This window comes from Apodemus sylvaticus, chromosome 7 (assembly GCF_947179515.1).
Source record: "Apodemus sylvaticus chromosome 7, mApoSyl1.1, whole genome shotgun sequence".
Taxonomy (NCBI): domain Eukaryota; kingdom Metazoa; phylum Chordata; class Mammalia; order Rodentia; family Muridae; genus Apodemus; species Apodemus sylvaticus.
Genome location: NC_067478.1, coordinates 50,474,462 through 50,496,707, shown reverse-complemented (window position 1 = coordinate 50,496,707; position 22,246 = coordinate 50,474,462). Strand labels below are relative to the sequence as shown.

The 22,246-nt window shown below is 45.2% G+C and overlaps 1 protein-coding gene and 1 pseudogene across 3 annotated transcripts; one reads left to right on the top strand and one right to left on the bottom strand.

Annotated features, from left to right (window-relative positions):
- Positions 1 to 1,413: 1,413 nt before the first annotated feature.
- Positions 1,414 to 3,774, top strand: LOC127689700 (trafficking protein particle complex subunit 14-like; annotated as a pseudogene).
- Positions 3,775 to 5,397: 1,623 nt separating this feature from the next.
- Cgas (cyclic GMP-AMP synthase) lies at positions 5,398 to 17,763 on the bottom strand. 3 transcript variants are annotated; one of them, XM_052187764.1, is made up of 6 exons: positions 17,003 to 17,763; positions 11,821 to 12,040; positions 9,668 to 9,910; positions 8,742 to 8,844; positions 7,985 to 8,056; positions 5,398 to 5,512 (listed from the first exon to the last, which is right to left on the bottom strand). In XM_052187764.1, the coding sequence occupies exons 1-6, from the start codon at positions 17,579 to 17,581 to the stop codon at positions 5,422 to 5,424; spliced, it is 1,308 nt and encodes a 435-aa protein (XP_052043724.1). In that variant the 5' UTR covers positions 17,582 to 17,763; the 3' UTR covers positions 5,398 to 5,421. The 3 variants fall into 3 exon arrangements, with proteins under 3 accessions (XP_052043724.1, XP_052043725.1, XP_052043723.1); XM_052187765.1 differs by having other exon boundaries at positions 7,985 to 8,076; positions 17,003 to 17,761; XM_052187763.1 differs by lacking the exon at positions 7,985 to 8,056 and having other exon boundaries at positions 5,398 to 7,949; positions 17,003 to 17,759.
- Positions 17,764 to 22,246: the final 4,483 nt, after the last annotated feature.

Sequence of the window (22,246 nt, the reverse complement as noted above, 5' to 3'; positions counted from 1 at the left end):
AAATAATAGTGTTTTAAAATGTAGAATTTAATGTTTTATACTTTCTTTAATAAAACAGTAGTTTTTAACCTTGTTGAAATTTTTTAATGTATATAAATTAAGACTGTAGTACTAAAAGGGTTTATCTACAATACTTTTTTTTTATTATAACATGATTTTTTTCTTTTTTATTTTTTTTAAGATTTATTTATTATATGTAAGTACACTGTAGCTATCTTCAGACACTGGAAGAGGGCGTCAGGTCTCATTATGGATGGTTGTGAGCCACCATATGGTTGCTGGGATGTGAACTCAGGACCTTTGGAAGAGCAGTCAGTTCTCTTAACCACTGAGCCATCTCCCCAGCCCCCTACAATACTTATTATTTTAAAAGAGAAGTTTTGGGGCTGAGCATGCGACTCAGTGGTAGGGCACTGCCTAGCATGTGTGAGACCCAGGGTCCAGTCCCAGGCACTGCAGAAGGAAAAAAAAGCAATTGTCACCTGTCGTGTTGCCGTGCCAACATCTGTGAAGCCTTTGATGTTTGCTCAGATGTTGTCATGGCAGTGAAAAGATACTGAGAACAAAATGTTGATTTGGCAGTAAAAAGAAAAGGTTTTTTTGTCTTTCTGAGTGGTATTTAGTTTTATTATACACATAGTTTATTATCTGGATATACTTTGTTCAAATTACACCTTTTTAAAGGTGTGAAGCAAGTAAACAGAGAAGACAGGAACCTCTTTACACCTCAGCTCCTAGTGCCTGTGAGGATCAGACTGCATTTACATGAAGGTTTCTCCAGTCTCGTCGTCTGACTGCTGCTCTACGGTTTTGTTACCTGTTCCTCTGCAGTGACAGTTCCTTACATATTTATGAACTCTTTGTGTAGCTTTACTCTTTGTGTAAGTAATTATATCTGTGTGTGTATATGCTATGTGTGATGGTGGTGTGCCTTCCTCATGTCTAATTATTCATGCAGAGTGTTTGCTGGCATTAGTGGCAAGATTACTAAGAGAGCCTAATGGAAGAAAGGATACGGTCAGAAATCAGCAGCTGAGTCCGTTAGAACAAAACAAGTATCAGGTACATTTGAAGTCTTCAAGGCAGGACATCACATATCCTGCCTTCCCTCCCCAAGTGTTGAGATTACAGCCATGTGTGCACCGCCACTCATGTTCCTGTCATTTCAAATGTCTTTCCCTTTCCATACCCTTTGAACTGTGGCAGTTACACTTCCTTATGTAAGGGGGGTGTATTCAAAGATCCCCAGTAGATGCTTAAGACTGGATAGTACTGAACCAAATGTGTGCTGTTTTATATACACATCTGTATACACATGAACTCTACAGGCATGTATACATACAAAGATTAAGGCAAAACAGTAGTACACAAGGAATCTAAAAATGTTAAGGGAGCCATTCTGTAAGTTTAAGCATGGATATGGTGCTCGCCCTAGTAAGGTGTGAGCAGGATGCTGTGTAGAACAGGACGGTGCGAGATTCTAGCAGCCGCTCAGAATAGCATGCAGCTTGCAATGTACTTTCTTTAAATTTTGAGTTTTCCACATGATGTTTTTGGACCACAGTTAACTGTATAAGAAGTCATAGAAAGCAAAATTGCAGTTAAGTGATCTTCTTGTATATAATCATTAAAAGCTGAGTGTAGCGACAGTGACCTGCTTCTCTGAGAGTGACAGCTGTACATTCCAGGCACTGGGTAGCTTCTATCATTTTGTCTTACAGAACATGCACCCAAGTACTGAGATGGTATGAGAACATTCGGAGCTCCAAAAACCTTGCTTTTTTCTAAAGGCAAAATGCCTTTTAAAGTGGTAACGTACTTGGCTAGCATCTGTGGGGTTCCAGGTTTGTGGCAGAAAAAAGGAAAAACAACAACAAAAAATACCCCAAACCCTGCAACCATCACAGTGAAGATAATTGACAATACTTTGGAGCTAGGGAGTTGGCTTCCTGGTCAGGAGTACACTTGCTGGGAACGGATTGCTCAGTGACTAAGAACACTGGTTGGCGGTAAGTTGGGAGTAGGTGGGAGGGAGGAGGAGAATCCTCATAGAATAAAGGGGAGGGTATGGGAGGGGGGTTCCGGAGGGGAAACCAGGAACGAGGATAACATTTGAAATGTAAATACATAAAATAAAACAACAGCACTACAAAACTGGCTGGGACAGAGTCTCGCCATCCAAAGCTACTGCTGGTCTCTTGGCTCCTGCCACCGGGTCGTGTCGCCCTCCCCACCCAATGGAGGCCCAATATGATTACTTGACATACTTCCTGGCGGTGCCTAGCGACCTGGGTCATCACCTGGTGCTGCCATCTATCTGACCATCTATCTGTACCTAGGGGAGACAGTTCACTTCCTGCAGTCCCACCCCCACTCCCCCACCCCCTCCAGGGAGCAGTGTTTCCAGAATTCAGCCCCCTTCTCACCCACCGTCTGGGCTCTGCTACCTCTTGGGGAACAACCATGCTTCCTTTTTTTTTTCTTATTAGATATTTGCTTTATTTACATTTTGAATGTTAATCCCTTTCCACATTACCCCCTTGAAAACTCCCTATCCCTATCCCATTCCCCCCCCCCTGCTCACCTCCACCCCAATTTCCTGACTTGCATTCCCCTATTCTAGGGAATCGAGCCTTTACAGGACCAATGGCCTCTCCTGTCACTGATGTCTGCAATGGTCATCTTCTGCTACACATGTAGCTGGAGCCATGGGTCCTTCCATGTGTACTCTTTGGTTGGTGGTTTAGTCCCTGGGAGCTCTGGAGGTACTGGCTGGTCCATATATTGTTTCTTCTGCAGAGCTGCAAACCTCTTCGGCTCCTTGGGTCCTCTCTCTAGCTGCTCCATTGGGGACCCTATTCTCATTCTATTGGCAACCACACTTCCTGTGGATGAAACGATTGTGTCCACAGATGAGATATCTTCCCATTCACCATTTCACTGAATAGACTGCCCCTAGAGTCCCAAGGCCAAGACTGGAAGCAAGAGGCACCGGAACTCAGAGATCTAGGCTACCTGTGCTTGCTACAGACTCATCTCCTGGGGAGACTTTCCATGGAGAACATTAGCCTTCAAGGCTCAAGTGAGCACCCTACCGACTCAGCTGCCCTCCAGTGCTGAAGTGCCCACAGTTCACTAGAAAACACTTGACCATGTTCAAGGTGCTGAAGAGCTCTTCCCAGAAAGAGCTCTCCATCTGGGATATCTGAATCCTCCCTAACTTTGGCCTGTCATGCCTGGTGGCTCTGTGCTGCTGGTGAACTGTGTCCACAATCTGGGGGCGTCACCATGGGCTCCTTCGGTCGGCTTCCTAGTATCTCTGGCTACTTCTCTTGTCCATTTAGTGCCCTGGAGGAACACAGCTTCCTGTTTCAGCTGAGAGCGGGTGAGCAGCCCCCTCCTGAGGTCTCGAAGTCCCCCTGATTGCCATGGTTCAGTGATCCGCCCCAAAGCTGTTCTTCACCCGAAGCATCTACACTCACTTCCTGCTGCCCAGTGTCTGCCTAGAGCGCCCCTGCTTTGTGATGATTGCTTCTTGGGAGTCCCCTACCAAGTCACCTACAAGCTGCTCAACAACCTCCAAGACTTCCTTGCTATGAGGCTTGTGTGGGGCCCAGAACACACACAGGCTGGGAAAGGCTCTGTGTGAAGAGGAGCACCAGGCTAAGCAGACAGCCCTAGTCTCCACACTCAATAACCTTGGCTTCTCCCTGAAAGGGCAGCGCACTTACCTTCAGTGTGGCCTTCCAGGCCAAGACTAGTCGGGGCTCTTAGCTTCTAGAGTGGAAATGTCTTAGGAAGCGCAGAGGCTGGGTACAGGGAAGGTGGAAATCTAGTCCAACCCTGGTCTGAGAAGGTCTGCATCTTCTTACCCAGCCAGCACATGAAACTGAAGCTCCAGTTCACTGCCAGTGTGCCCACCCTCTGCCTGAGGCCCAGCCCCTGCCCATGAGCCGCCCCAGCTTCCTGCTATCCGGGACCTGGTGGAGAGGCACCAGGCCAGCCTGGTTCATTCTCAGTCTTTCTCCTACCAACAGCCTTCCTGGAGCTGCCTCATGAGGTAAGGGACCAGGACTGATGTCAGTTTGACCAAGAAAGGAGCTGGGGTCAGGAGCAGGCTACGGAGTGGGATGTTGTACCCTCACAGAGCAGCCCACAGCCTCTGTCTCCTTTCAGGTCAGGGAGTGTGATGGAATGCAGGCCATCACAGCCCCTGTGGCTTCCCCTGTTGGCGGCCCCCTCTACCTGCCCCAGGTCAAGGCTGCACTTTCTCTAGACTAAACTGCCAAGCGAAAGTGTAAAGTCCTGGTGGTGGAGCCCCGTCAAGGTGCACCAGTCTGCTGATTCAGCTCCTGACACTCCAGAATCCCTAAGGCCCCCCACCCCCACCCCCAGGGCTCCCTGGAGAAGCCCTGTCCTGATGAAGGATGAGGGAAGAGGGTGTGAAATGGGCAGTGTGGCTGCAGCTCAGCCAACAGCATTCCCTAAGTTCCTGAGGGGTGGGAGGAGAGGGAGGGCTGGCCCCACCCCAGCAGGGCAAGGGCTGCAGGAGCTCCCTAGCTCCAGACCTTCACTTTGCCCCAAGTTTATAGAGTATTCTCATTCCCTCTCGCCTCTCTGCCTCTGAAATTCCTTTGCACCCACCAGCAGGGCTGAGATTAGTGGGTAGCAGTAGTAAAGGGACCCACAACAGTGACAATGACCCTCCTCTCTCAGGGGTTGGGGACATGGCTAGGTGGCCTCTTTCTGCCTGCCATGTGTATGTTGGCAGCCTAAAGCACTTTAAGTTCTGTTTTCTTGTTTTGTGTTTGTCTGTTCCTGTAACTTATTCTCTGACTACATCTTCCAGTTAAAGTAAAACTATTAAAAACTGTCTGAGAGAAGAATAAAAAGAACAACAACACTGGCTGTTCTTGCAGAGGACCTGAGTTCACCACTGAACATTTCAAATGGATGACTGTGGTGGGAGCCTTGTATCTCAATAAAGTTGTTCCTTAAAGTCTGCTTTTAAAAGCCACCAGAACAGTAAAGAAATAGTTGTCCAAAATCTAAGCATGAGTTGAACTCAGAAGAGCAAAGCACGCCTAGTATGGCAGCATGTGGGTAGAATCCCAAATACTGATGAGGCTGGGGCAAGAGGATCTCAAATTCAAGGCCTGTGATTTCCTTTTGACCTTATTTAGGTGCTGGGAACCAATCCAGGGCTTTCTGTACCATTTGGGAGAGGAAGACACATTTGAAAATGTTAAATAGAGCTTAGATTTGGGAGGCGGGTATCTGGCATTCTACTTGCTAATTGACCTCAGAACTCTCCTCATGTTGACACTTTGTCTCTGATGTTTAAACCCAGTAGATGTTAAGAACAAGGCACACACTCTTAAGACTGACACATTCAACTACATTAAAACATTTAAATCTTATTTATTGCAAGATACAGAAAAAGTGAAGACAACACACGTGGCAGGCATGATTTGTTGCACCGGGAACAACTCCAGAACACTGGAAAGGGCTCCTGCAACAACACAGGCAACAAAGTACTCAAAGAGTTAATGAGCATCAGCTGTCCGGGGGAATGCTGCCTGGATGCAGAGGAGAGTCGTCCTCTGTCCCACACCATCTCTCTGAGTAAGGTACCACTGCTTTTGTAAAAACACATACAGAATGAAAATAAATTACATTCTTAAGCAAACATAATAAAAGTCCCCGAGGTAGAGCTCATGGTCAGAGAAGCAGGCAGTGTATTTCTTTTGTTTGGACAAAGTCTGAATCACCATTCCTAATACGATCTCTCACAACCTTCTGCAGTTCTACTAGGTGAGAAGTGATACTCATTAAGTTCTTAATGCATCTCATTGGGGAAAGATTATATTTGTCGTCTCTTTCTAATATGTCAAGGTCTTCATTTTTATCTTTAGTATTTCATTTTTGTTATACTCTATATGTGAGTGAATTAGGAGAAACTGAGTACTAAATAATTCATTTTAGTCAGTGTTGTGAACATCTGAATTATTATAATCACATTTGGGGGGTTCGTATATTGTATTCAAGGAGACCATCACCCATTTGATAGACAAACAGCCATCTGGTGTGTGTGTCAGGGAGATGGGGGAAAACTCATGAGAAAGAGTAAGGAGGTGCAGCGTACCAAAAAATCCTCCTTAGGTTCTGACCATCCAAAGAGGAAAAAAAGAAAAAGAAAATGTACCTGTTTGTACAGGTCAGGCGAGCAGACCCAGGCCAAACTCATAAGGACTCATAGGGGCTGCTGTTGGCTTTTGGGTTTGTTTGTTTGTTTGTTTAAGACAAGATCGTATTCTGTAGCCAGGCTGAACTTCCTGGCAATCCTAATACCTCAGCTTCTAAATGGCAGGATTATAAGTGCCAGCGCACATATCATATTATGGGATCAGATCACAGTGTCATTTTCTTTTTGTGCTCTTAAAAAATTAGTGTGAGTGTATAATGTGTGTGTGAGTGAGAGTGTGTGTGTGTAGTGGTTAAACTAGATTCCCTGGAACTGGAGTTACAGTTGTGCCTACCATTGGATACTGGGAACCAACCCAGGCCCTCTGAAAGAGCAGTAAGTGCTGTTAACCATTGAACCACTTCTCTAGCCACTTTGTACTTTGTTTTAAGCAAGTTTTGTGTACCCCAGGCTATCCTTGAATTAAAAATATAGCCAAGGATCGCACTGGACTATTTTTCTGCCTCCACTTCTGTGGTAGTTTTAATATGCTTGGCCCACAGTATGGCACTATTAGGTGTGGCCTTGTTGGAGTAGGTGTGTCACTATAGATGTGGACTTTTGAGGCCCTCCTCCTAGCCATGTGGGTGACAACAGAAGCCAGTCTGTTCCTGGCTTCCTTTGGATGAAGATGTAGAACTCTCAGCTACTTCTCCAGTGCCATGCCTTCCTGCTTCCTGCTATGATGATAACAGACTGAACCTCTGAGCCTGTAAACCAGCCCCAATTAAATGCTGTCCCTTATAGGAGTTGCCTTGGTCATGGTGACTGCTCACAGCAGTAAAACCCTAAGAAAACTTCTCAATTGCTGAAACTACAGGCATACACCACCACAATGGCCTTAAGGCACTTTAACCCAATTTCATTTCAAAAGGCAATTTCAAGCTGGGAAGATGGCTCAGCCACTAGAGTACTTGCTTTGCCAGCTTGAGGACTAGAGTTCAGACCTCTAGCAGCAATGTAAAAGCTGTATAGGTGATGTCCATCTATCATCCCAGGGTTGGGGAAGCAGAGGCAGCTGGATCCTAGGAGCTCACTGGCTAATCAGCCTGGACACCTCCATGAGCTCCCCGTTCAGAGACAGAACCTCTCTCAAAAAAGTGAAGTGTGCCACCTCGTGGGGGCACAGGCCTTTAATCCCAGCATTCCAGTGGCAGAGGCAGGCAGACCTCTTTGTTCAAGACCAACCTGGTCTACAGAGGGAGTTACAAGACAGAACAACACAGAGAAACCATGTCTTGAAACCACTACTCTCCCCATAACACCCAAACGTGGAATATGATTGAAGAAGACATCTGACATCAACCTCTGATAGAAACACCCATAGAAACACATTATAACATATAACACAAATACATAGTTTCAAAGCTTGTCAAAAATTGGAAATCCATTGTTTCTTTCATACTCAATTTTCCTTGACAGAAACTCTTTACTTTTTTGGTCAATTAGTTCTTGAGAGAATAGATTGAACTTTGGAATAAAATAATGGTTCAGTTTCTCTGTCCTGAGGCACTCAAGAAAGAATGTCAAAAACTTATCAAAGCAGGAGTTTAGGTTCCTGGGGTCCCACTGACTGTCCTGTGGGTCCTGGGTCCACATGTGAAAGATGGCAGTTTTTACATGGTAAGAACAGAATGCATCCAGCTCTTTAAACTCTTTTTTCAACTGTTCCAAAAGGTATTTCATTAATTTTAAACATTCTTTCCTGTTAAATAAAAAAAAATACTAATTTTTACTTACAACAGTCTCTTTTGAAACAAGGTCTCTCTATGTAACCCTGGCTTTCCTGAGACACAAGAGATCCACACGTCCCTGTTTTCCAAGAACAAGTGCTGGAATTAAAGACGTACACCACCATGTATTATTTTTTTTTTCTTTTTTTTTTAAGACAGGGTCTCATTAGCTCAGGTTGGCCATAAACTCATCATGTAGCAGGGGCTAGCCTTTGGCTCCTAACTCTGTTATACCTCTCAAGTGCTGGGAATAAAGTGTGTTCTACCATACTTGGGTCAGTCTCACTTGGTGGTGGTGTATATTCTAACAAGAAAAATGACCCACTTAGTGTATTTCAAGTGTGGCCAGTAAGTTCCTAACAGCAACACTGCTGTTCATTCCATAGCAGTCACTACTATCAAATAAGAGTCATTCTTTGGTCTCTTCACCTTTTATGACAAGAATATACTCCATCAGCCAGGTGTAGTGTGCATGCCTATAATCCCAGCACTTGGGAGGCAGAGGCTGGAAAAATCACAAGGAGTTAAAGACCAGTCTGGGCTATACAGGGAGATCCCAGGAATATGTCTTCCTCCTCTGCCTTGTACCCTTCTTCCCTCTCTCCTTCCCTCTTGCTCTCTACCTAAAATCATCCCAACACCACCCTTCTCCCAACCCAGCCCAGGAATAATCATCTTCACACCCAAGCTAGAGTGCCAAGGAAGCATTCAATGGGCTAAAGGGAGTTTGCCAGCAAAATAAGAATAATAAATAAGGACATTACCTGCAACATTTTGCTCCAGAAGATTCACAACATGTTTTTTCTATCCCATGATTATTCAAAATGTATTTCTCAGTGTGAGAGAAAGAAAGGCGCCATGTCTGTCCTTAATTTCAAAAAGAAAAACAGAAACCTATCTTACTAAAAGCAGCCGCGTGTAAACAACATGATATCTAAGTCTAGATCCTATACTAAAATGTCATCCTGAAGAAGTTTAAGAAAAAGATCAAAAGAAGTGAACAGATAGACAAAGTAATTACTCAAGTAAATATCAGACAGCAGAAGTAGGCTTAAATGGGGAATACAGAGATCGGAGCTTAATGTTCTTAGTGAAGATCAAATATTAGTTAGTATATATAGTATCAGGCCTATTATATCGTGCCACATTAATTTTGTTACACTTTGCTTCTCCGATGGTTTAACTTCTCCACAGTCTTTCAAGGAGCTTTGATGTGCACAGATGAGCGACTACACACGAGGCTTCAAAACTAGCACAAGATCACACCGCTGGTGGAGGGGAAGCCCCGAGACTCAGAACCACAATGGACTGGCTCCGAGGCAGCACTGTCTTCACTTACAAAGAAATAAATGTTAGAGGCAGTCACTTGTAGACATTTGAAAGTGAAGTCAATATTGTTGCTGTGGCTTGGGAGTTATTTTGAGACAGGGTCCCATGTCACCCAGTTTGGCCTGAAACTCATTATGGAGCCGAGGTGAGCTGAAACCTGCCCCTCCCTCCTCTGCCTGCGCCCTCTCAAGTGAGACAGCCACACATTTCTCAGTCTGAGCTGGCCACACTCATGTTGTGGTCTGTTTAGCCTGATGGCTCTCAAAATGCCAGCACACTCTGTGTTCATCTTTTACTGTCTCTGCATATGACACTACTGAGCCTTTTACACCCTTCCCATTAATCTTTGCATTTAACAAACCTTGAAAACCATTTCCATCTTTTGCATTCTTGGGTACAAGATAAAACGGCTCTCGTCTTAGATTGGTCCTCACTTTTGTGCCAAGCCAGCCTTGAATAGGTAGTCCTTCTTTGGTACTAATAGGCCAGCTGCCTTTTGATTCCAAAGCCAGAATTATATCCACAGATATTTCTTCAGGGTTCCTGATGAGAAGGGTTACAGCGGGGCTTCCTGGTTTTTTCTTCTCCACACTGACATCAATATCTGTTTACACATAGTGAAGTAAAGAAAGATTTGATCCATTTTCTCTGGAAATATGAGAAAGTAACAGAACCATAATTTAAAATCTATACACTAAGCCCTAATTAACATTAGCTGCAATACAGAACCCAGGAAGCAGTGCTTTACCATGTAACCAAGTTACTATCTGGAGGTGCTGTCAAGAGTCTATCTAGAACCTGTGAAAGCACTCCTAAAGACTTTGGGTTTGGGAGTATGTAGCTGCTCTTTATGGGTTCTCCTCCCTCCCTTTATCCCATTTCACCCCCTTTCATTAGATAGGAAATAAAGAAGGAGAGGAGAGATCCCTGAATCTAATTTCCTTTTGTTACAAAAGGCTAGCACAGCCAACCGCCTTGACCAACAACTCCTATGGAACTCTAGCACTTATGTACCCTCTAAAAAGCTTCCAGAATTCCAAACATCACACAATCGCAGAAACTATCTAACTGGCAAAGCCATGCCTCTGCTAGAGCACAAGGCAAATCAAAGTCAGCTGCTTTGGACAGTCCCAAGTAGCCCCATATCCTCATACCTGGGACTAGAACAAAAACATAGTCTTATTTCTGTGTTTTTTAAAGAACCCAAAATTCAAAAAATCGTCACTACAGGAGTGCTGTAATTAAATTTTCATTTAGAATTTTAAATGGTACTTTGGAGAAAAGCCAGCAAATATGCCACATAGCAGCAGAGACAGAGTAGCTACAGTTCAGTATAGAGCCAGTAAGTATCGAGAAACTGGGGAAGAGTAATTACAGAGGCTCAAATAGTGGTAGTGCTTGCCCAATATTGCACAAGATTGTGAGTTCAACCCCTAGTGTCACCCCCAAAACGTTTTCAGGGCCAGCATGGGCAATGTAATAATACTCCATCTCTAAGTAAACAGCCACACTAATAGTCTCAAATCAACAGAACTGGGAAGGGCACTAAGCCTGTGAGCTAAGGAGGGAAAGTAGATGCTTTAGATCTGATTCCACCAGGTTCGTCCTATAATGATGTTGATGTTGAGGAAACACTGGACCAAAATGAAATTTAGCATGAGCTTGCTCAGGGTGCTGGTGTGTCATTTAATGTCAGCATTCAGGAGGCAGAGACAGGCAGATTTCTGTAAAGTTCAAGGCCAGCTTGGTCTACATAGTAACGAGAACATAGGTCAGCCAGGGTTACATAGTAAGATCCTGTTTAAAAGATAGATGGGGGCTGGGGAGATGGCCCAGTGGTTAAGAGCACCATCTGCTATTCTGAAGGTCCTGAGTTCAAATCCCAGCAACCACCAGGTGGCTCACAACCATCCATAATGAGATCTGATGCCCTCTTCTGGGGTGTCTGAAGACAACTACAGTGTATAATAAATAAATCTTTAAAAACAGGCAGGGAGGTGGTGGCGCATGCCTTTAATCCCAGCACTTAGGAGGCAGAGGCAGGCGGATTTCTGAGTTCAAGGCCAGCCTGGTCTACAGAGTAAGTTCCAGGACAGCCAGGGCTATACAGAAAAACCCTGTCTCGAAAAAACCAAATCCAACCCCCCCCCCAAAAAAAACAAAAAAAAAAAATCTTAAAAAAAAGGAAAGAAAGAAAAGATGGATGGATGGATAGACAGACATATAGCAGGAGCTGTAGCAGGAGCTGGAGACAGCTCCAGGATAAGTAGTGTGGTAAGTTCAGGAAGCTTTGGGAGGTGGTAATAGACTTGGAGGAAAGACTTCAGGGAGCGCCCACAGAGGGGGAGGGAGAAGCTGGGGAGAGATATGGGGGGTATGGAGAGCGGTGGAGAGATATGGGGGGTATGGAGAGCGGTGGAGAGATATGGGGGGCATCAGAGGACATCAGCATAGGAGTGTATCTGAACAGTGAGGAAGCATCAAACCTGCAAGATTCAAACCCCCAAACCTCACCTTTGATTTCTTTAACTTCTTCTTTAATGATTTCCCTAAACTTTGACAGCATCTTGGTGGCTGATAATACTTCCCCATCTAAAAAATGACTCAGCGGATTTCCTCGTGGAATTCTTTTGAACTTCACAAGATAGAAAGCACCAGTTTCGTAATATTCTTGTAGCTCAATTCTGGGGACTTCCAGTTTAAACATAACATCAAATTCATTAGGAGCAGAAATCTAAGGAATAGTAAAAATAACATTGAAATAGTTCCAAACAATTGCTTCCCCCCGCCCCTTGAAATTTTCACCCGATACTCTACATTGAAAAGCAAGATCCCCGATAGGTATTCCCTTTCCGAACCAGGACCACACCTGAGAACAGGAAGTTCCTGTTACTATGTACCACATTGTTGGTTTTAGCTTGTAGAACCCCTCAATTTTTCTTTTTCTAAGCCAAGCAATCACGTGTGTTTTGTTTGTTTTAAAACAGGGTCTTACTCTGTAGCCAAGGCTGGCCTGGAATGCACAACATAGCCCAGGCTAGGCTTAAACTCAAATTTGGTTTCCAGCACCCTATCAGGCAGCTCACAGCCACCTGTAACTAAAGTGCCAGGTAACATGACATCCTCTTCTGGCCTGCACACAGGTTCCTGCACATAGGGTGCCTATAAACCCACATATACATAAATAACAGATAAGTAAATAGTTTTTAAAATAAACTAAAATTTTTCCACAAAAATAACTCTAGTCTTAGACTGCTTCTTTGGTATACTGTTCCAACACAGGGGAAAAAAAGAAATAATTTATACATAATTTACATATCAAAATCCCAGGAATGGGTTAATTCCAGCATTCTGGAGATAGAAACAGGTAGAACTCTCTGAGTTGGGGGCAGCCTGGCCTGCTTAGTGAATTTCGGTCACCTGTGGCTTCATAGTGAGACTCTATCCCATAAAAACAAAGACCAAAAGCATTCTTTTAATAAAATTAAAAACCTTGAGACGTTACCTTTTAGATCACAAAGTACACATTCCTGCCACAGTGGTCACGGAAATGGGTTTTGAGGCCGGCATGGTAACACTCACCTGTAATCCCAGCCCTTGGAAAACTGAGGTAAGAGAATCACGAGTTTGAGGAGCCAGCCTAGGCTACACAGTAAAATCTTGTCTAAAAAACAAAACAACAATAAAAATCCCTTTTCACATTTTCAACAATAATCATAGCAATCAGAATAAGTACTTTTCCTATGTTAAATAACACAGAGAGCTCAGTTTGTAGACTATTTTGCTTGGCATGAATGAGGCCCTGGGTTCAATGCCCAGAACTGTATAAACTGGTTAGGATGATGGCATAATACCAGCTCTAGAGAGGTAAAGTCAGGAGGATCATCCTTGGCTATGCAGTGAGTTAGAGGCCAGCCTGGGACACTTGAGACACTTCATAAAATAAAATAAAATAAAATAAAATAAAATAAAATAAAATAAAATAAAATAGGGCTGGAGCGATGGCTCAGCGGTTAAGAGCACTGACTGCCCTTCCAGAGGTCCTGAGTTCAAATCCCAGCAACCACATGGTGGCTCACAGCCATCTGTAATGAGATCTGATGTCCTCTTCTGGGGTGTCTGAAGACAACTACAGTGTACTTACATATAATAAATAAATCTTTAAATAAATAAATTAATTAATTGATTTAATTTAATAGCAAAGTAGAATAAAGTAAATAAAAATACCACACAGCATTCATTAGTTTGAGCTGTGCTTTTAAACGTTAGTTATTTATCTTATTCCTATTGAGTGTTTTGCCTACATGTATGTCTTTGCACCATGTATGTGCCTAGTGCCTGAGTAGACCAGAAGGAAGCGTCGGATCCCCAGAACAGGAGTCACAGGTGGTTTTGAACTCCCATGTGGTAGCTGGGAACCGAACCCTGGTCCTCTGGAAGAGCAGCTGGTGCCCTTCGCCTGGGCCACCCCTCCTCCCTCTGCTTGGTATGCACTCCATCTGTACCTCATTCGAATTGTCTCCATAGCACATTTAAATAGTTGGGTTTTGTTTATTGGTTTTGTGTCTAGTAGTCTTGCTAGCTCGCTGGTCATTTTAATAGCTTATACATAATTATGTCACCTCTGCAGAACAGTTTTTTGCCCCTTTGCTGATCTTACTCATTCTGTGTCTTCTGCTTGATGTGATTGATGCAGTGGCTATGTGCACTGGCCTGTTTTTATAATCCATTGATGTTGCAAGTCACTGTGATTCATTATTTTGTTTATTTGTTTTAGTTTGAGACAGTGTCTCTATAGAGCCCTAGCGGTCCTGGGACTCCTCTCTCTATGTAGACCAAGCTAGCCTCAAACTCACAAAGATTCACCTACCTCTGCCTCCCTGCTGGGATGTTACCACATCATTTGAATGAAACCACTACATTTTCATTTACTTCTTACAATTTTCACTACTGATGTACAGGATTAGCCTGAGACACACTGCCACCTATTGAGATTTTGACCCAGGACAATCAGCTGAGGTGCGTATTTAACATACCAAAGTGGCCCTGGCCACCAGGTTCTCCCAGCATCCCCCAGTCTCTACCTGACAGCCAAACCCGGTAACATAATAGTAATCTACTTGGTATTAATTTTGAAGACTTTACATTGTTTACACTTGTTAGAACGTAGTTTTTGTCTTCTGGAAATAATGGTTATGCTCTATGTCTTTGCTCTTAAAACAGTATTTTATTTTGAGATTACCAATACAGTTTTGAGCAGATAACTAAAAACAGACGAAGATTGTTTAACTCAGATATGCTTGGTTGGTACTTGTCCTCAAACCTTATTTACCCACCTGAACGTGTTTTTAAGATTAAACGTAGGACGGGTAACTAGAAACAAGCAAAGTCTGTGTGTTCAAATATGCTTTTGATAGACAGATGGTCCTCAGACTCTCCAGAGACATGCTGGGTATGGCGCTTAAGATGCTTAAACTCACCATGACAACAGACTCCTAAATCCTGCAGGGACCAACCCCCCCCCCAAGGTCTCCAAGAAGATACTGGCCTAAAGGTAAAGGACCCCACCTGGTTGTAGTACACTCACTGAAAAGGACTGCCATACTGCCTTGCTCAGGCTAGGGCCCAGCCTGAACTGTACTCAAACAGGACACCAGAGGGTGGTTTGTCTCGTGTTGCCTAAGACAAGGTGAGGTGGGTTTCTTCCATGTTCCTCCTCCACAGAAAAAGCCTCTCATATTCTGGACCAAATGACCAAAGACACAAGGGGCCATGAGACCACGGAGCCTGGGACAATTGTTTTGGGAGTGGACTTTAGTCTCTGTTGTTTTAATTGATATATAGGCCATTCGGACTATACTTGCTGCTTAAAATTTATCCTTCTCAGGTCTCTTGAGGGCTTTGAACTAGACTAGTGAAAAAAATAACTTTTTACTATTTCTTTATCTAAAGGACCTCACTTTACAGTGACTGTTCCCACCAGGGTCTCATGGCGACTTTGAACAGGAAAACAGTTTCCAGTTTATGGAAGGTCTGGGGATAGGAGAGCTTCTAAGAGAGTGTGTGAGGATCTAGGAAGGTGTCTTGAGGTTGGTAAATATAAGTTATGAAGGTTGGAAGTCATGAAAACCTTGAATGTTAACGAAAGTGAGTTAAGGGACATGGGAGGAAGGAAAGTGCTTCAGATCTCTTCCCCTCCCTGTGCATCGGTTGTGGTGAGACTGCAAAGTTCAGAGCTTTGTCAAGAAACAGTAGTAATACTAACACATCCAAAATGTATCTCATTTTGTAAACTTAAAAAGATACTTATAAGCTTCAGGGCATTCACCTGAACCCACTTCTCACAGGTCAAATTGACTCTATCCTGTTTGACTCCCCACCTGTCTGCTCCTGAGGTGGTGGTGGGGGGGGGGGATATATTCCACTTTCCCTAGTCCTGGGAGCCCCACCCCCAACTACCAAAATCATGGGCCTAAAAGTTTCAAATGTACACCCAAGAAAAAAAATTTTCTCCCTAAACTCCTTAACTTTAGCTTCTGCCCCTAACATATATATCCTGACTTCAGGGCAGCTGCAAGAGTGCCTAGCTCCAGATGGTCCCACAACCCGGACAGCAGGTAAAGCAGCCTGCTCTTCCCAGACTGGGCCGACATTCCAGTTTTGGACCCCTTCCCCAAAATGGCAACACAATGTCAGCAGGAAGGCTGAGGATGTCGGGATTCGGATCCAGGTCATATTTAACCAAAGCGGACCTGGCCTCCAGGTTCTCCCAGCATCCCTCGGTCCCTACCTGTTACAGGGCATGGCTGGCACACCCACCCTCTGCCCTGAGCTTTCCAGCACAGGGGCTGGGCTTCCCCTCCTCCAGAAGCTCTTCCCGACATAACAAGGTGAACATGTGGTGTTCCCTCCTTCCCTTCTCTGCCTCTCTGCAAGTTTTCTCTCCCTGCATTAGCATGCTTTCTCTCTTTCTCGTCCCTCTCCCCTCTGTCTCCCTCCCCGTGGTGACTTCCCTGACCTCTGTTTCTTAGCACCACCGGTGAACCTGCTCACAAGCAGTTTTCCAATAAACCTGCCTTAATATACTTTAATTTGGCTTGAACTGTCTCATTTCACCAGCGGAGAATAGCTATCACCACCATCTTCAGGAATTCAGCCGGCCAAAGAGCTCTCCAAAGAGCATTAGAGCTAGGCCTAATTGATGTTGAATGATGTTCTCTGATGGAATGTGCGACAGTGTCATGGGTCCCTTACTTGAGTACCCAGCCACCTCTCCCAACTAGTTGTATGCAATTCTACCCCAGAGTCTCTGGGATGGGCTAGACTCAATCTAGAGAATATAGTTGGGGAAGGATTAAGAAAGGTGACTCCATCCATTCAGCCATAACAGTCTTCGTCCACGCTGGGTGCCGACCACTGTGACTGCTTTAAGGTCACCTATCCACTCTCGGGAGGAAGTCCAGAATTCCTCCAAAGCAGAGTGTTAAGAGAAACTAGTTACCAATAATCGGTTGCTGTGGGCTAACTGGATGAATTTAAAAAAAAAAAAAAAAAAAAAAAAAAAAAAAAGGCTCTCTGTCACAGACCACAAGGGAGGGAGGTGGGGAGCCTAAGAGTGTGGGAACCCCAAACAGCTGAGGAGGCAGGTGAGGAATGAGGCCGGAGCCCCTTCAGCAAGCAGGTCTTGGCCGCTCACCTTCACGTGTTCATAGTAGCTGCCAGTGTTCAGCTGATCCACGCCTTTGAACTCCGACTCCCTTTTCTTCATTCCGCGCAGCAGGTGCTCCACCACCTTATTCACCGTCTCGGCCGCCACTGAGATTTCTTTGCGTTTCAATCTTAATTTGTCCAGCACCTTCTTAAGCTTATCCGGCTCCTTCCTGGACTCTCGCGGCGCTCTGAGCTGCCCGGTTGAGCGCGCGCCCCTTCTGTGGCTGGGTCCCCTTACGACGTTCGGCGCCTCGGGGTCCCCGGGCGGCTCGGGATGGAGGATGGCTTGCTGCTCCGAGGCTCCTGCCCCGTCCGTGGCCGAGGGCTGTGCATCATCCTTGGTGCGCACAGTGGCCCTTCCCGTCCGCGCTCGTGGCGCTGGGGCGCGTGGCTTCTCCGTGGCGTCGCCGTCAGGTTCCGCCCGCCGCGATCGCGCTCCCCTTTGCGGGCCGCAGCTTCCCGCCTGGGACTGGGTGGCCCCGGTCCCTCTGGGCTGCGTCGGGGCGCGCTTCGCGGACGGCTTCTTAGCGCGCGGCGCCGTCGTCCTTCTACGCCGATCTTCCATATCTGCCGCTCTTCGCTCCGGGAAAGAATAAATCGACTTCGTAGAAAGGCCGCGGGAAGGGGAACTCTCAGTGACCGCTGGAAACGAAACTTAAAAATCTGGCGGGAACGAAGCCTATGTCTCCACCGCGAGCAGGCGCAGGAGCACTCGTGAGGTCAGCGCCCAGGAAGAGGCGGTCCCAAGAGACGCGCGAACTTTTTCACCGGTGGGGACCAGCTGAGCCACTGGCTGGGAAACCACCCACTGAGCCACTGTCTGGGAAACTTCTTCTTTACTGCACAGAAAACACTGACAGTAGCTTACATGGCCAGATTTGCCGACCTACCAGCAAGATGTATTTCAGGACACTACTGTCTCGCGTACATTTTTAATTGATAAAGACTTTTTAAGGTAAATTTTAAATAAAAAGTTACTGTTCTTGTTAATTAGAAATAGAAATTCACTAAACCTGTACAAATTAGACTAACTGCTTGGAATTAGTATTTCAACTTAGTATTTCTAAAAAGCACACAGAATCTTAAAGAACATATTCAAAGCGCCTGTGTGAGTTTCATGAGCAGCGCGGTGTAAGCCAATCTACTGATTTGGCTGCTGATATTCCCTAGCCCTTCGATGCAGACTTTCAGAAAGAGATTTCTAAAGTCGATCTTGTCAACAGTGGCTGCTTCTTTGAAAGTTGTTCTTGGCGGAACTCACTTTGCCTTCCACTGCATTTGGCTAACAAAACCATAAACCTGCCTTCTGAAGATTTTCAGGCTCAGAACACCACTTAGTCTTTAGCTAAAATCAGAATGTGTGATTCCACTCCTTATTACGTAATCCTGTGTCTCTTAAAATAAAGCTCACAAATTGCTGCTATGAGTAACTTTTGGGAAAATGTGTGTGTGTGTGTGTGCCATACACTATGGGATACATGTAGCCTGGATTAAAAGATACTGTCCCTACAACTCTCTTCCATTCTTCCCATCAATGCCTGTACATGAGTTCCCAAAATGGGAACTTGTCTTCTGAGCATACGCTTTTGAATGGCAAGTAGGCATGCTTGGGGATGGAAACGCTTCCTCCTTTGCAGAAATGTACATTAAACAGGAGACCTCTCTGTTTGCCAGGTCTTGCCAGTATGGTGCCATTCACCATTAGTCTCAGCACTGGGGAGGCAGAGGCAGGCTGTAAGTCAGAGGGCTACAGAGCTAGTTTTAGGACAGCCAGGGCTACACAGAGAAACCCTATCTTGAGATAAGAAAGAGGAGGAAGAGGAGCAGGAGGAGGAGGAATTAGAAAGAAGAAAGAAGAAAACAGAGGGTAAGGAATAGGCATGAGCATCAGAGAGAACGGAATATGAACAATGATATTGAGAGGAGCAAAGTTAGCTGTAACAACCATACTGTACGTGTAACTCTTTTAACTGTGACTCTTTCTAGTTACTCTGTGGTCTCACAGGCCCATGGCTCCAGCTGCTCTGGAGGCTTAGGCAGAGCATCTTCGAGCCCAGAAGTACAAGCTTGGGTAAAAGAGTGAGATCTTGTCTCAAACAAACAATAAATCTCAGGCCCATCCTGGGGACACTGATACAAGAGTAGCAGACTACCTTCAGCATAAGGGTTTTGTAGACCTCCACAATAGAAACTCAGTTTCTATTGTCTTTATGATCTGTCCTTAAGCTACAACTGAACATTCTGGTTCTGGGTCTGTGAGTAATGTCTTCCTTGAAAAGGGAAGATTCTGCACTGAATACATATCATGTGAACAGATTAATACCTAGTCTTCAAATGTAAGTGAAAAGGATTCTCACAGGTGCATTTCAATTGGGTTTATGATTCTTTGGGGGGGGGGGGGCAGGTTGTGATACAAAGTTTGTTTGTGTGGCCGTGATTGTCCTGGAACTCACTCTGTAGATCAGGCTGTGAACTCAGAGATGCACCTGCCCCTGCCTCCTGCCCCTCTGCCCCTCTGCCTCCTGCCCCTCTGCCCCTTTGCCTCTCTGCCTCTGCCCCTCTGCCCGTGTTCCTCTGCCCCTGCCCCCGTCCCTCTGCCCCTCTGCCTTCTGCCCCTCTGCCCCTCTGCCCCCTACCCCTCTGCCCCCTGCCCCTCTGCCTCTCTGCCTTTGCCCCTCTGCCCCCTGTTCCTCTGCCCCTGCCTCTGCTTCTGCCCCCTGCCCCTCTGCTCCTCTGCCCCTGCCTCTGCCTCCTGAGAACTGGGATTACGGGCATGAGACACCACCGCCTGGCTGAATCTAAGATTCTTTAATCAATGGTTTAAGCTATTGGCTCGAGATATTAAGAAGTAGAGCCCAGCATGGTGGCGCATGTCTATAATCCCAGCACTTGGGAGGCAGAGGCAGGCAGATTTCTGAGTTCGAGGCCAGCCTGGTCTACAGAGTGAGTTCCAGGACAGCCAGGGCTACACAGAGAAACCCTGTCTCCAAAAACCAAAAACAAAAAAAAATTAAGAAGTAGTATATGTTAGCTATGGTAGCCATAACTCTAATATAAACACTTTGAAAAACTGTTAGAGGAAGAAAATAAAAGGCAAACTACTTTGGTCCCTCCACTTTGGAGGCAGATCTTTGTGAGTTCAAGACCAGCCTGGTCTACACATCAATTCCAGGCTGAGAGGGCAAGAGGAGAGCACGGAGGAGGAAGACGGGAGAGAACTGCTAGGAAATAGTTGATGACACTTATGTGAAGCATCACATCTCATGTAAACCAATTTCATTATTCATGGTTAAGACCTAAGTATTCACTTCTGTGCTAGACATAGTCTGCACACGTGCAATCCCCACACTTAGGTAAGTGAGGCAGGAGGATGGAGAATTCAAGCCTAGTTTGGCATACGTAGAAAGACCACATCTCAAAGGGAAAAAAAAATCCAGTCAAATGTGGTGGCATAAATCTGAAATGTGAGCACTCGGCAGGCTGAGGAGGAGGATTGCTGTGAGATCCAGTTCACTCTGGGTTACAAAGGAAGCTATCTCAAAAACACAGCAGAAACTGGGAAGCTGGTTCACTGAGATGGCTATGCACTCCTGAAGCCTGCTTCTGATCCTTAGAACCCACATGAAACATGGTACATGCCTCTACAGTCTTAGCCCTCTTACTGCAAGACGGGAGGCAGAGGCTGGAGGATTGGTCCTAATTGGTCTAGCCAGCTGTCCTGGAGTACACAGAACATCTAGAGAAATAGTAAGAGAGGCTCTGCCCCCTGCCCCTCTGCCTCTCTGCCCCTCTGCCCCTCGCCCCTCTGCCCCTGCCTCTGCCTCCTGAGTACTGGGATTACAGGCATGAAACACCACCGCCTGGCTGAATCTAAGATTCCAAAACATGGGAGAAAAAGATCACTGGCTCCTCGAAACTTGTCATTTGCCTCCCAAATATTCACCAAGACATACACACTCGTGTTCACCTCTCTCTCTCTCTCTCTCTCTCTCTGTTTCTCTGTCTCTATCTCTCTCACACACACACACAAACACACACACACACATGCACAATCAAAACACCTACAACAACAACCAAACCAATACTGGATACAATGTGGAGGACATTTTTTTTAAATTTTTTTTTCTTTTTCGCTTATTTTTACTTTTTCTCTGAGACAAGATCACTCTACATAACCCTGCTATCCAGGAACTCACTATGTAGTTCATGCTGCCCTCAGACTCAGAGCTCTGCCTGAGTACCCTGCCCAGCTAAGCAAATGTGTTGTTAAGGGGCTGGCCGGATGGGTGGCCCGTAAACATATATGCTGCCATATCTGGTGATATGTAAACATATATGCTGCCATATCTGGTGATATGTAAACATATATGCTGCCATATCTGGTGATATGAGTTCAACTGCAGAACTCACGGGATGAAGAGGACTGACCCCCTCAACCTATCCTGCGATCTCCATGTGTGCGATGTAGAATGAGTAAGCCCATACACATATGCACATGCAAATGAATGCAAGCAGTTAAAAATATTAAATAAATAGTTAAGTGTAGAGGAATAAAGTGAAAGATAGTATGATCACATATTCTTTTGTATTGTTTTTTTGGTTTTTGTTTGTTTGTTTTGTGTTTTTTTTTTTTTTTTTTTTGAGACAGGGTTTCTCTGTGTAGCCCTGGCTATCCTGGAACTCACTCTAAACCAGGCTGGCCTCAAACTCAGAAATCCGCCTGCCTCTGCCTCCCAAGTGCTGGGATTACAGGCATGCGCCACTACTACTTGGCTTCCACACAATCTATATACAAAATAATAGCAGTCCTGTGCTGTGTGATTTTTTTTTCTCCTCCTGTGAAAATGTGAACAAAGGTATATTTACCTGAGGGCACCAAGAACAAGCCAAGGAAATAATTTCACTCAAGTCTAATTTAGTGAAACTGAGTTTATTGGAGGTATTTACAGGAGTGTGGATGACTCAGAGACTGCATTACAGAAAACCCCAGGCCAGTATGGATGACAACTCACAAAAGTTGTATCACTGTGCCCTTGAACGACTTGCACATCTGATGGTCCTGGAGTCTTCCCCTTAGCAATGGCTCCTGCTTGTATAGCCTGGGGTAGGGGGTGGGCCTGGCAATTTATAAATCTTCCTTGAACTGAACTTGTAAATTTTGTTCACTTCTGAACTTTTATGAGACTCCCTCCTCTACGAAAGAATATTTCAATTTAGAGGAAACTGTGCG